The 12382-nt window shown below is 41.2% G+C and overlaps 1 protein-coding gene across 19 annotated transcripts in view; it reads right to left on the minus strand.

Moving 5' to 3' along the window:
• c2cd5 (C2 calcium dependent domain containing 5) overlaps nucleotides 1–12382 on the minus strand; it is a 28390-nt gene that overhangs the window by 1810 nt on the left and 14198 nt on the right. For 4 of the 19 annotated variants that reach the window (XM_037766848.1, XM_037766846.1, XM_037766855.1 and 1 more), the window contains 18 exons: nucleotides 8862–8976; nucleotides 8602–8700; nucleotides 8374–8485; nucleotides 8209–8288; nucleotides 7854–8040; nucleotides 7602–7766; nucleotides 5563–5703; nucleotides 5418–5481; nucleotides 5250–5311; nucleotides 4566–4664; nucleotides 4323–4412; nucleotides 4128–4206; nucleotides 2739–2831; nucleotides 2576–2644; nucleotides 2206–2238; nucleotides 1764–1895; nucleotides 365–558; nucleotides 116–262 (listed from right to left, as the gene is read on the minus strand). In XM_037766848.1, coding sequence (XP_037622776.1) covers nucleotides 116–262; nucleotides 365–558; nucleotides 1764–1895; nucleotides 2206–2238; nucleotides 2576–2644; nucleotides 2739–2831; nucleotides 4128–4206; nucleotides 4323–4412; nucleotides 4566–4664; nucleotides 5250–5311; nucleotides 5418–5481; nucleotides 5563–5703; nucleotides 7602–7766; nucleotides 7854–8040; nucleotides 8209–8288; nucleotides 8374–8485; nucleotides 8602–8700; nucleotides 8862–8976 — 1961 coding nt within the window. Of the gene's footprint in view, nucleotides 1–115; nucleotides 263–364; nucleotides 559–1763; nucleotides 1896–2205; nucleotides 2239–2575; nucleotides 2645–2738; nucleotides 2832–4127; nucleotides 4207–4322; nucleotides 4413–4565; nucleotides 4665–5249; nucleotides 5312–5417; nucleotides 5482–5562; nucleotides 5704–6212; nucleotides 6258–7287; nucleotides 7327–7601; nucleotides 7767–7853; nucleotides 8041–8208; nucleotides 8289–8373; nucleotides 8486–8601; nucleotides 8701–8861; nucleotides 8977–11107; nucleotides 11162–12382 lie in introns of all 19 variants that reach the window. The other 15 variants (XM_037766842.1, XM_037766840.1, XM_037766851.1 and 12 more) reach the window with 12 other exon arrangements.

Raw genomic sequence — 12382 nt, forward strand, 5'->3', positions numbered from 1 at the left:
AAACCATAGGAACACAAATAACTGTGAGGTCTGAGGATGCAGAGAGTAGTTCATTGTGCTTTCATGTATAAATGGACCATAACAGGTAAATACTTCCAAGTGTGTGTGTGAGTACCTGGTTCTTGTTTGGATTTTCCATTAACACACACTCTTTCATGCTGTAGGACACCACTGCATTGCCACCCAGGGCTGCTACATGGGCTCGAACCATCGCAAACACCTCTGCTATGAATGAATGGAGGAAGCCACTGACACCACCTTCCTGCAGAGGACAAGCACACACATTTCATGCGTACAGGTATGTCTCCACTTTGCACAAGACCCTGGGGCCTGTGCATGTGTAGCGTGTAGGTTGCAGTCGTACCTCCCGTAACGATGTCGTCTCTCTGATAAAAAACATGTTGATGATCCCAAGGTATTTAATGATGCGTGTCCCTGGGAGGAAGGAGAGCGGCGTCATCTTCACCACGGTGACGGAAGTGCCCCTGAACGAGCGGTTGGAGCGCAGCGAGCGGGAACGTCCCTCGGGCAGCGGACTGCAGCGCTCCAAAGATGAGACTGCAGGTTCAGAGGGAGACGAGAAAAGAAAACAAGAGGAGGGGAGGGGAAAAAAGACGAAAGGGAATGGAGATACCAGAAAATACTCAAAAATAGTGGAAAAAAAGCAGATATGAACTTTAAAGCAGAAAGAAATGTGAATGTGGAATGTACGTGCAAAAAATGCAACCCTGTAGGTGTTTTCGCAGCAGGAGTAACACATGTGTACACTTATCTGAGAGAGTATGTCTGTTGTTTGTGTGCATTAGAAACGTGTGACTTGACATGCAGTGATGTGGATGAGTGGTGCTAAGACAATCACTTGGAAAGCGTGCGTTGCCATGCACATCATGCAGTTGAAGCAAACGGACAAGACAATTAAACAGTGTCTGCAGACAGACAGACAGACCTGGGCACAGCTGTGTATGTTTACAAGTGTGAATATTTTGCAGTACAGTGAAGTACATGAGAGAGTTTTTATATCTGTTTGCATTTGTGAAAGAGGCTTGAGAAATGGAGACGGACAGAGACAGCTATGAGCTGAGCTGGGCACACGTACACGAGCCAGAGTGTGAAAGATGCTTCATCGTCTTACTGCAAATTTACCTGATGTGGCTTACATCCATCAAACCAGGAACCTTCAGAGCCACACATTAGATTGTAGTTCACTTACTGTGCACAGGACTGATAAATCATACCAGATGATCTTGGAAGTAAAGCCTTGTCCCTCCCGCCCGCCCCACCTTGATCTCTACCACATTTTATGTTTTATGTGTTATCCTAAAATCATGTCATGTCTTCTCAGCTTGAGTACATTCACTAATGCAAATGCAGAGAAAAATCAAAAGAATTCTTTCAGTAATTTTCATCAAATTGCTGCAAACCATCCAACCCTTACAGATCTCGACATGTGCAAGCACGCTGAATGCAATAAAAAAAAAAATACATCCTATTAATTTCCATCATGGTTGCTGCAGCTACAGGCATTTCAAAGCCAAGCTTCTGATTGTGAATCCCTCTGAGGGGGCGGGGCTTCAGCGTTCACACTCTCGCTATAAAGCTGGTGCTTGATTTACGATGCTCCGCCCCCCAGCGACATGCATGGAGGGATGTGTGAGTGTGTGCGAGCATGTGTGTGTGCGAGCGTGTGCGTGTGTGTGTGTGTGTGTGTGTGTGTTTGTGGGATTGCTCGTGAAACTGTGTTCTGTATTTGTGGGTATGATCACCAGAGTGTGCTAGAGACTGTGTCCTCCTACTTGTCTTAACTGATCCTCGTCTTATGGTGTGAGCTTTCAGCCTAAGCAGCTCTAGCCAGGTGCTGCATCTGTCTGCAAAGGAACCGTAATCAACGGAGGCAGCTGGAGAGAACACACACACACACACAAACACACACACACGCACACACACACACACACACACACACACACACACACAGCCCACACCCGAACATACACAAACGCAACAACAACAACGACAACAAGAGAGAAAAAAAAATAATAAAAAAAAATAAAAACAGGACACGAAAAACAAACAGAAAAGAACAAAAGTGGATGAGGTTTGGGAGTGGTGCAGGATAACTCTGTCCGAGACAAAAGGATGAAAAGTCAAAACAGGGCAGTGTAGTAGTTTTGGTAGCAGGGAGAGATGGTGGAGGGGAAGGGGGCTCACCTCTGGATGAGACGACGGCACTCTCTGGGACACCTGTCACACACACAGACATCAAAGTCTATCTTTGCACTTGGCATGGAGTGAAAAGGGTTCAGGATCAATCCCTTGCCATCGCCACAAGGCTTACACAGCATGCGTTACTTAGCTTTCACATCCAAAATCTAAATGTTTAGTACATCAAAATGCTCCAGTACTTGCTGTACAGAGGGAGTTAGCTGCTTGCTCTTGTTGCTGTGTTCATTTCATGTGAACGAAAAGTAAGCCATGCTGTTTTAGGAGCATGACGTCTCATGTAGACAACATCACACGGTCTTCTAAGTTCACACCAAAACAGAACACACTGCGCTATGACACATCACTGTTTATTTACCTGGTGAACGAACCATAACCAGCTGATTACGGCATAGTTTTGCAGCTGGCGTGAGTAAAGAGACTGTACCTAAAGTTGTTAGTGGAGGAGATGGGCAATACCTGTTAGTGAAGCAGGGCAGAGGAGGAGGTCAGGTAGCGATAAAAAAAAGATTAAAGGCTACCTGAGATTTTGGATGATGGCTGAGCGTTGGCAGATGACGAGTCTGCACATAACTCCATGGGAAACTGCAGCTGCTCTTCGGTCTCACCGCCTCCTGAAAAGAAGCACATAGAATCACTCTCTAGCCTGGTTTCAAACACAACAGAAGCGATGTTTCTTAAATGTGTCACAGTGTTTAGAGTACCATGGTCTTAAAAAGATAGTTCTGTTTTCCTACTTCACTACTACTTCGAAAAACTCTTAAAAGCCTTTTTATGTTTTTGGTTTGTTGAATATTGATGTTATCTTAGCTCAGAAACTGCACGACTGTGGGATCAAGTAGCAGCTCCATTCAGAGATACTGCTTTAAAATTAATCTATATTAAAGATATAGTAGAAATGGCTTGTCTTATTAAACTATATTTTGTAATTTACGCATCACTAATTTCACTTGCAACAACTTGCAGCATATCATATTCAACTTTTAATTTACTTCCTGTTCACAAGCACCTACAGTGGATCAGGGTTGTTTTAGTAAACTGAAACTAAAGCAAAAATAAGCAGTGAAAAATATTTTTAGTAAACTGAAATTAAATAAAAACAATATCCTTTAAGAAAAACTAAAACTAAATTTCCTGGTTAAAACTAATAAAAATAGCATTAAAATGAATAAATTATTTTCAGTTTAGTATTTTTAGCTATAATATCTCACGACCGAAAAAAGGAGACAGCAGTAAATTTTGTCAACTCTCATGACATTGAACCACAGAAATTTAACGGATTTGACATTCAAGGAGACGGCGTTATTCCGCAACTACTTCACATCAGCAGCGCAAAGAACATTAAACATTTTGGCCATTGCTACAAAGTTCTCCAACCATATATTTTGTATGTATACAGCTGTATACTTCTGAGACATTTTACTTGGCCCTAACTAAAAACAAACTAAAACTACTGTAAAACTAAATATATACAAACTAAAACTAAACCTTTCTGAAAAACTGAAACTCAACTAAAACTAGCAAACACACCCTGAAAACTACCTCAAACTTAACTAAAATGAAACTGAAAAGTCAAAACTAAAGTGAAATAAAAACTAATGAAAATTCTAAACTATTATAACCTTGCAGTTGATGAATATGAATGACTATTTGTACATCAGAAAATGTTGTTTCACACTATGGTGCAATGGAAATGTTTCTTAAATAAGGCTGTTAAGACTAGACTAACAAGTGCAATGCACTAAAACCTCAGTGCTGTCAAAGATGTGATTCCCTGCATTTCAGCAGAGCTGCAACTGAAGCCACACATCCAGAAATTGGTGGAGATATTAATGACTGTCTGACTTTGTAAGTAGAAAACATTAAAAGCTTCCCCATAACCACAAATAAAGTTCTTTAACCAGACAAACCTTTGGTGGTGGGCTTGTCTGCAGGCTTCTCCTGAGCCTGGTCTTTGTCAAACGTCATGGCAACAGCTGTCACAGTGACCTGGGAGGCAGACAGACAGATGTACAGTAGTAGATATATATAAAGAATTTAAATTGACTTATCAATTCTGTTTTGTTTGCAATTTCACAAATCAGAGATGGCCTGAAACCACTCACCTGTATGAGTTCTTCTTCTGGCACTGCTACAGTGAAGTTGAGCTGACACAGACAGCAGGGGATCATGGAGCGCAACTTGAAGTAAAAACTCTGAAACACACACACAATGAATTGACTTGTAACTCATTGAAAACACAACCACTGAAAGTACGATTATAATCAGTGTGCAAAATGCGCATTACAAAGGATAAGGATGGCACCACATATGGCGGACTTACCAACTGATCAATAACGGTTTCTTACCTTTAGCAGATTCTCACATAGGTCAGTGAAGATCTTGTTCAAGCCTTGGTTAGTGAGATTGGCATTACTCAACCGAAAGACCCTCACCGATGTAAACATCTGCAAGACAGTAACAGAAACACGCAGCATAAACTAACAAAAAAGACAAAGGGCTTAATTTCCTATTTGGTACTCTGCCTTACTGGCAGATTTGCTATAATTATGTTCAAATTGTAGTTTTGTTTAGATGTAGATGCCTCTGCTGGTTGAATGTGCACAATGGCACAATGTACGTGCATGAAAAAGACCCCTCAAAATTGTATTTGTTATTATTTATTTTCACTGTCGATTAATCTGTTGATAATTGTCTTAATTAATTGATTAGTTGTGTGGTCTATAAAATGTCAGAAAATTATGAAAAATGTCGATCAGTGTTTCCAAAAGCCCAAGATGACGTCCTCAAATTTCTTGTTTTGTCCACAATTCAAAGATATTCAGTTTACTGTCATAGAGAAGTAAAGAAACCAGAAAATATTCACATTTAAGAAGCTGGTATCAGAGAGTTTTTCCTTTTTTCCCCTTAAAAAATTACTCAAACAGATTAATCGATTATCAAAATAGTTGGCGATTAATTTAAAAGTTGACAACTAATCGATTCATCTTTGGTGCTCTAGAAGGAAGCAAAACTGTATTATGGAGAGTTACCTGAACTCCTGAAGTCCAGTTGAAAATCCCAGGCATGATCTCAGTGTTGCAGCTGTAGAAACCTGAAGATATAATGACATGACGACATTTGTTAGAGCCTCGACCCAGTCAGGAGATAACTGAGCATGTGCAGTGCATAATGATGTGGAGTGAGCAGATAGAGCATACCAGCGGGGGTAGGCGCATCAGTGAGGAGGGAGTGGATGTCCTCCACAGCATCAGTGTCGTCAATCTATGGAAATTACCGCAAATGGTTACACTTGTCCATGGAAATTGTTGCATATAAATGTATTTATTTTTTATAGATGCACACCTCCAGGACAAAGGCATCCTTCTTGCCATGAGAGAGGTCCAGTTCAGACAGTTCATCTGAGCTTTCTGAGTGGGAGCGGAAAAGTCTGGATCGTTGCCTCGGCTCAGGAATCGGAGAACCCACCACTTCCTCCGCTACCTCCTGCAAGCAAAAGGGACACAAAAGCCAAGCAGACAGGATGTCACAGTGAACACCACAGCAGCAGCACATCTGCATCTCACATGTGCCCAGACTGTACAGCTAGTAGAAAGTCTATGTTAATAACACACCACATGCTCACACGCACCCAAGTACCCAATGAGCTGCACCATTACAAACACACACACACACACATAGCTAATGTTAATTTGAATATGAATCTGGAAGAGTAAGGAGTGGCGAAAAACACACACCATAAAAACATATACAGGTGAGAGTGTGAATGGGCAGGGTAGATGGCCATAATACAAGTACATCAACACAATGAGTCTACAGTGAGTTGCCCTCGAGAGGTGACTCTGGAGTGGTTTACATATCTAGCTGCTCCCAAACGTCCCCAGTTAAGAGCGGTTATACAGTTATAGTAAAAAGGTGTAGTATTGCGATTAATATAGTGAAATATTTGTCATGCTTTGCTGTGTCTCACAGCTAAAAGTTGCCGTGCTCAGTACCATGTTTATGCCGCAGAACACCTCAGGGTCCAGGGCAAATAATTTCTTTAATGACCAGAGAGAGACAAGAGGGGTAAGTTTATCATGATTCACAAAGAACAGACTATATATAATGTATGATTACGTACATGATTTTAACACTAGAAAAAGAGAGAATTATACCCAAAATAATAGAAACAGTTCAGCACAAAATGTATACGTTTGTGTAAAAGAATCACTACACTTATTGTGTAAAATAAAACCTTATTAACTTCATATAACAATGTATGTGACAGGCACAGTTCTTTAATATTTAGAGGTCATAAACTGTAGATATTATTCTGACATCTGACTTCAAAGCCCTAAAAACACAACAACCATATAAAACTGACCCAAGATACAGGTAAATTAATAATATTCCAAGCTCTATTAGAGTAAATGCTAAGTTTCCAACACATCTGAACAACACCATTTTAAATGTTTTTGTTGAAACAGGTTCCCAAAGCTTTCTATTTACAGTATTTACTTTTGGGTTAAAGGGTTTCACATTGACTATGTCATGGGCTGTGGGCTAAACTAACATGACACCCTGGCTACTATAATATTGAATGATCACTGTAGAAACCTACTTAGCAGTGAAAACCTGGCATAATCGGGGAGAATTTGCGGACTTAAGGCTCTGACACACCAAGCCGACGGTCGGCCGTCAGACAGTTTGGGGCTGTCAGTGAGCGGTTTTTGTTTTTTTTGCAGTGTGTGCTCTGGTGTCGGCTCTAGTCTGCCCGTCTCGGAAGCTTTTCGGCCGATTCAGCATGTTGAATCGGTGGAGGAGCCGGTCGGTAAGAGAAATCACTCTGATTGGCTGTTCATCTTAAGCGAATCAGTGCAGGAGCAGAGAAACAGAAGCGAGGAAAGCAAGCAAACGAGTAAAGAAGAAAAACAGAAGGCTCTCCTCATTTCTCATCTTCATCTCATCTGATCATTCCAATACACAGATATTGTCCCGACATGGCCATCTGGAATGAAGCTAAGTGGTGAGTGAGAGCGGTGTGAAAATGGTCGGTAAACGCCGCTTTGCTTCATGTACAGTACGTACCATAACATCATGTCCGCAGTCCTCTGTCTTCTGGTTTCCCTTTGTGAATGACAAATACAGGCTACTGTTACCTGCTGGTGTGGAGAGCTATTTCCTCTAACGCAGGCGCAGAACGTACGTGCTAACTGGCCGTCGGTTGTAGTCTTTGGAGTGTGTTCAAATGCCACTTGTCCACCAAGACAAAGACAACGTGAGGCAGTCAGCCTTCATTGTCGCTAGTTCTTTGATGTCGACTTGGTGTGTCTGGGCCTTCAATCACAAACCTTGTCGTCTATAGATTCATTTACTGTCCGTGCATGTGTTGTGTATCTCACCGGAGGGTTTATTTGATAGAGCTCTTTGTTCTTGGCTATGGTCTCATTGATCCTTTTCTGGATGGTGAGGATGTGATGCTCATTGCTCAGGTCGCCAGGAGTTTTCCCCGCAATCTGGATGCCACCTGGTGCCGGCAGGGCTGTCAGGTACACTCCTGTAGCGGACTGAACACACACACACATTTCAAGGAGTTGCAGCAACACACATGTATGGCTGATTAAGCTGTTGTTAACCTAAAAATGTCAACCTACAGCCAGACCCAGGAGCATGTTCTCTCCGACACTGATCTGTATGTGTAAGCCAAACAGAGCGTTCATGCTCCGCAGCTTCAGCTTGTTCATCAGCTGAGTGTGCAGCTCGTACTCCATGAAAGGCAGCAGGTTGGAGATTGCCGTCGCATTCACTTCGCCCTGGGCCTTCTTTTTTAGACGACACAGTCTAGAAGACAATAAACACTGGCATTAACTAACTTTGAGCAATGTCTTTGATGTGAGGGACATGTATTGTTCAGCCCACTTGCTGAATTGCTTGATTTGGTGTGTTTCTTCTCTGTGTTGGCAATCATTTTGGAAGGGCTTGGAGTCATTTAACTGTGAGGTGTTTTACCTGGCCTGGATGAGGCAGCCCTTCCCTGTGACGGCTGCTTCTGCAGGCAGGTCGATTGTTGTGAACAGCACATCAGGAACCTAAAAAAACATAATTATTATAATGAATTCATACTTTTTTTCCACCAAACTTGGATTCAGGCAAACAATAAAATATATTTGAGACCTTTTGTCGCCTGCATTGATAACAGTAGGTGAGCTGGGCAGGAAAGGGCATGTTGAGCTCATCATACGGGATGTGGCAGAAGCCACAGCTCGGAGGAGACGGCTCCTCAAACCTGGCAAACAACACACACACACCATCTGGTATCAGCCTCCATAGCTCAATCCAAGCTGTGCTGACATAAACTGTACGCATACGAGGATTTACAATCAGTCTCTGAATCATAACAACCTGTGGTCGGCGATTCCGATGTCTAGGCAGCCCTCGCGCATATACCGAGGATTCAGGATGGCTGCTGTGCCTGACGCCGACAGGATACACACCTCCTCACTGTGTTGAGGGGAGATGGACGGATCAAGAGAGAAAGAAAGGGCAGAGGATGAGAACAGGACATTAAACCATATTTGTTTAAGACAAATAGCAAACAGTAGGCAAAAAAAGGGATAAAGGGGCAAATATTTTTCCGTGTGTGTCTATGTACTACTACATACCAGATGCTAGTGCTCTCGCTGTACCCCAAAACAGCATGGCAACCAAGTGCTTTGGCATGAGATTTGATCTCCTGGCGAATCTCCTCCCACCAGGCGTCGCGAGTCTCTGGCTCATCTGCAAAACACAAATTTTTGAATCAGATAGCTTTCACACACAAAAAACAAAACAAAACATCTGATTAGCTGAATTATCTATCAAAACCTCACTTAACACTTAAGTCTATGCAGTTAATGATGAGTTAATGCTAAACTAAATAACTATTGTAAACGTAGTTAGATGAAAAAAAAAAAAAAAAAAAAGACTGCCTGACAAGTACAAAAACTCTAACAGGAAATCAGTCTAAATGTAATCTGGTATCTCATTGCTTTGATTTATCAGAAAATAAACAAGACAACAGTACACTTTGTGTTTTCTGATGATACATAAATTAAATGGTAAAGCAAGCCAAAACCAACTATCAGTTTGTGAAACAAAGTGACAATGAGAATGATGAAATGAGAGTTTGAGAATGATGATGAAGGCAAAGTCAATGGTTACTTGTGTGTGTTGTCACTGGCATTCCTTAAATACTATATTGTCTCTCTCTTCTCTATGTCTCCTTTCAGTCAGCCACACTAACAGAAAGGACACAGGTGAGATACAGTCACCAGCCATTAGGTATGTTTTTGCTAGGGCTGAAAGATTTAGAAAAAATATCTGATATTGAAATTTTGATATGATTTGCGATACGAAAGGGAATTATAATTTTTTACATCATTATTCTCATTTTCATTGACAAATATATTAAAATGATGATGGTGTGATTCTTGCAGGGATATGTACCAAACAAAGATCTGTCGTATATGAAAGTCTGTAGAATATGATGTGTAGGCTAGGACATCTCTGCAGCACGAATATATTTTATTTAAAAAAGTATTTTTGACACACATTTCGCTTTTAACAAATATTGCACCTCCTGAGATTTTAAAAGTACAGTAGGCCATATTGTGATTTCGATAAAATTTTGATTAATTGTACAGCCCTAGTTTTCGCTGATGGTCTGACTAAAGAAAGAAAATATTTCTGGCTGGTAAAAGAGTAATTATATAAAAGCCTGATGTGTTTAAAGTGTTTCGTACCCTGGTGACAAAGGTTTTAAATTCAAAAGGCCTTCATCATACAGGCTAAACCATGGGTGTGTTTCAATAGTCTCATGAGGCTTTGCTCTAATATCCTGTTTTATTAACATTGATCATGAGACCCTAATTGTTGCCAGATGTGAGTTTAATCTCACTCATTTCTGAATCAGTGAAGACATGAAGGAAGCTACATTAGAGTATTGAGCCGCACCCCATGACTCCCTGAGAGGGCCACATGCTGACGGAGCCCCAAAGAAAGAGAAACGTCTGGGTGAGACAGGGGAAGAGGAATGAACGGAGGGGAAAAGATCAACTGAAGAGATGAAGAGTAATGACTGATGGCCAGGCATCAGGTCCACGAGGTGGGTTCCTTTAAACCAGAAGCAGCATGTCACACAGGCACAGGCTCACCAACGTGCACGCTCATGACCATGTGCACGCTCATGGGCAGAAAAGGGCCATATTCATTCACTAGAGTCCATCAAACCTAGTCTAGTTTTTACGTTAGAGAATACTGAGTGATATCATACTTATACTCATATCTTTCCTTCCATCCCCATCATACATCCCAAATCCATTTTTTTATTTTCCTCAACTGACACCCACCAAATCAACCTGCCTTCCAGACATCCATCCATCCCTCCTTCTCTCTCTCTCTCTCTCACTCAGTATGAATACGGCCCAGTGAGTTAGGGATGCACATGCCCAGTCAGTGGCTCTTTGTCACAGAGTAAACCTCCTAAACCTCCTCTGGTCTAGACAGGTTTGACCACGATGCTGATTCAGGAAGCGTTAGAACAGCGCTGGGACAACATTAGGGAAGAGCTGTAGCGCTTCTGTGCAGCAAGATGAGCTGATAGGGGGGGAGCCAGGCCAGGCTGGATGGGGTGGGGTGGGGGACACAGCGCATGCTCAACTCAGCTCAGCACACACTCACACAGATTAGAGGGAGGAGAATGGCAGCTCACTGAATTCATCAATTTCAAACTAATGTTGAATTTGTTTGTGGATATTTAGGCTAGCTGGTCTACTTTGGTTAAATGTCAGTGTTGGGTGGGTGCATGAAGTTTAACTTCACTGAGCTGCCATCACTCCTGTGGGTGAGAGCAGTAAAAGGGGGGAAATACCTGCAGTGACACTATTCCAGTCTAGCAGTTTGTATGAGCGCGTGTTACCCAAGGCTGGGCCAGAACACACCGTTAGTACAGAAAAGAGAGAAAAAGAGAAGAAGAGACAATCTAACAAACAAGCACAGCACAACAGCAGCACTCCACGGTCACTATGCAAAGACAGACAACACTTCACAGTCACTACGCAAAGACAAACTATATTCAGGCCTACTAACACAATCTCGAAAGAAGAAGACTGACAGGGAAAAGAGTAGAAGAGAGATGAGTAAAAGCTACAGATCTAGCCCAAATTTTAAAAATATTTAAGGAGAAGATAGACTATATATATATTTTACAAAAAGGAGCATGCAGTAGCAGCCTAACTCTAGTATACTTTCTAAATGTAAAGGTGCCCTGTGAAGTTTTCTCACCAAAACGCATTGTGTGCATCTTTGAGGTCTAAAAAACCTTCCTCATAAAAGCTGAGCTAAAATCATTGCATGTTACCGCCAGTAGTGATCGATGTATCGCAGCATCCGCATGCTTGTGCATGTGCATCCTTGTGCACAAATTATACAAACAAAATAGGGCTGGCCGATATGGTCAAAATCTTCTATCCCGATATAGGTCATTTCATATCTCGATAACAATATATATCACGATATAGCATATGTTCTGGTAATTCAATAAATAAATAGTCTATATGAAATAACCATATGGTAAAGCCTCTTTTTGTATACTCCTGTATGAATTAAATACTTGACAAATGAAAAGTACTGAGCATTTTCTCATTTAATTAAGAACTTCTGAAATTATAGAGAAAAGAAATGTATAAATATTTCCTACTATACACTGACTATGTTTACATGCATGCCCACAAATACAGAGTAATCAGATTAAGACAATAGTTTGATCACATTTTGAGATGAAATTTGAGATAGTATGTGCTTGTTATTATCAATTTAGACGACGTAATTGTGTATCACGATATCTCGATATATGATTTAATCATGATATGATTCCATCGAACGACAATAAATTACCATATTGAATTATCGACCAACCCTAAAACAAAAGAGTGACCCACTTGTAAAACATACCATAGTGCTTCTCATGGTAAAAAAAAAACCTCCACAGGGTACCTTTAATGTTAATCTGTAGTTGATATAGTCGAGGCATAGCAACAGTGACCAGGGCTCTTTTCAGAAAGGTTTCCAAGCTATACCTGCAATTTGGATCAGGGAAAACTATGTTAAAATGATTTTGTTTATACTAGTTTAGCCATGAATACTG

This window comes from Sebastes umbrosus, chromosome 4, assembly GCF_015220745.1.
Source record: "Sebastes umbrosus isolate fSebUmb1 chromosome 4, fSebUmb1.pri, whole genome shotgun sequence".
In the NCBI taxonomy this organism is placed as follows: domain Eukaryota; kingdom Metazoa; phylum Chordata; class Actinopteri; order Perciformes; family Sebastidae; genus Sebastes; species Sebastes umbrosus.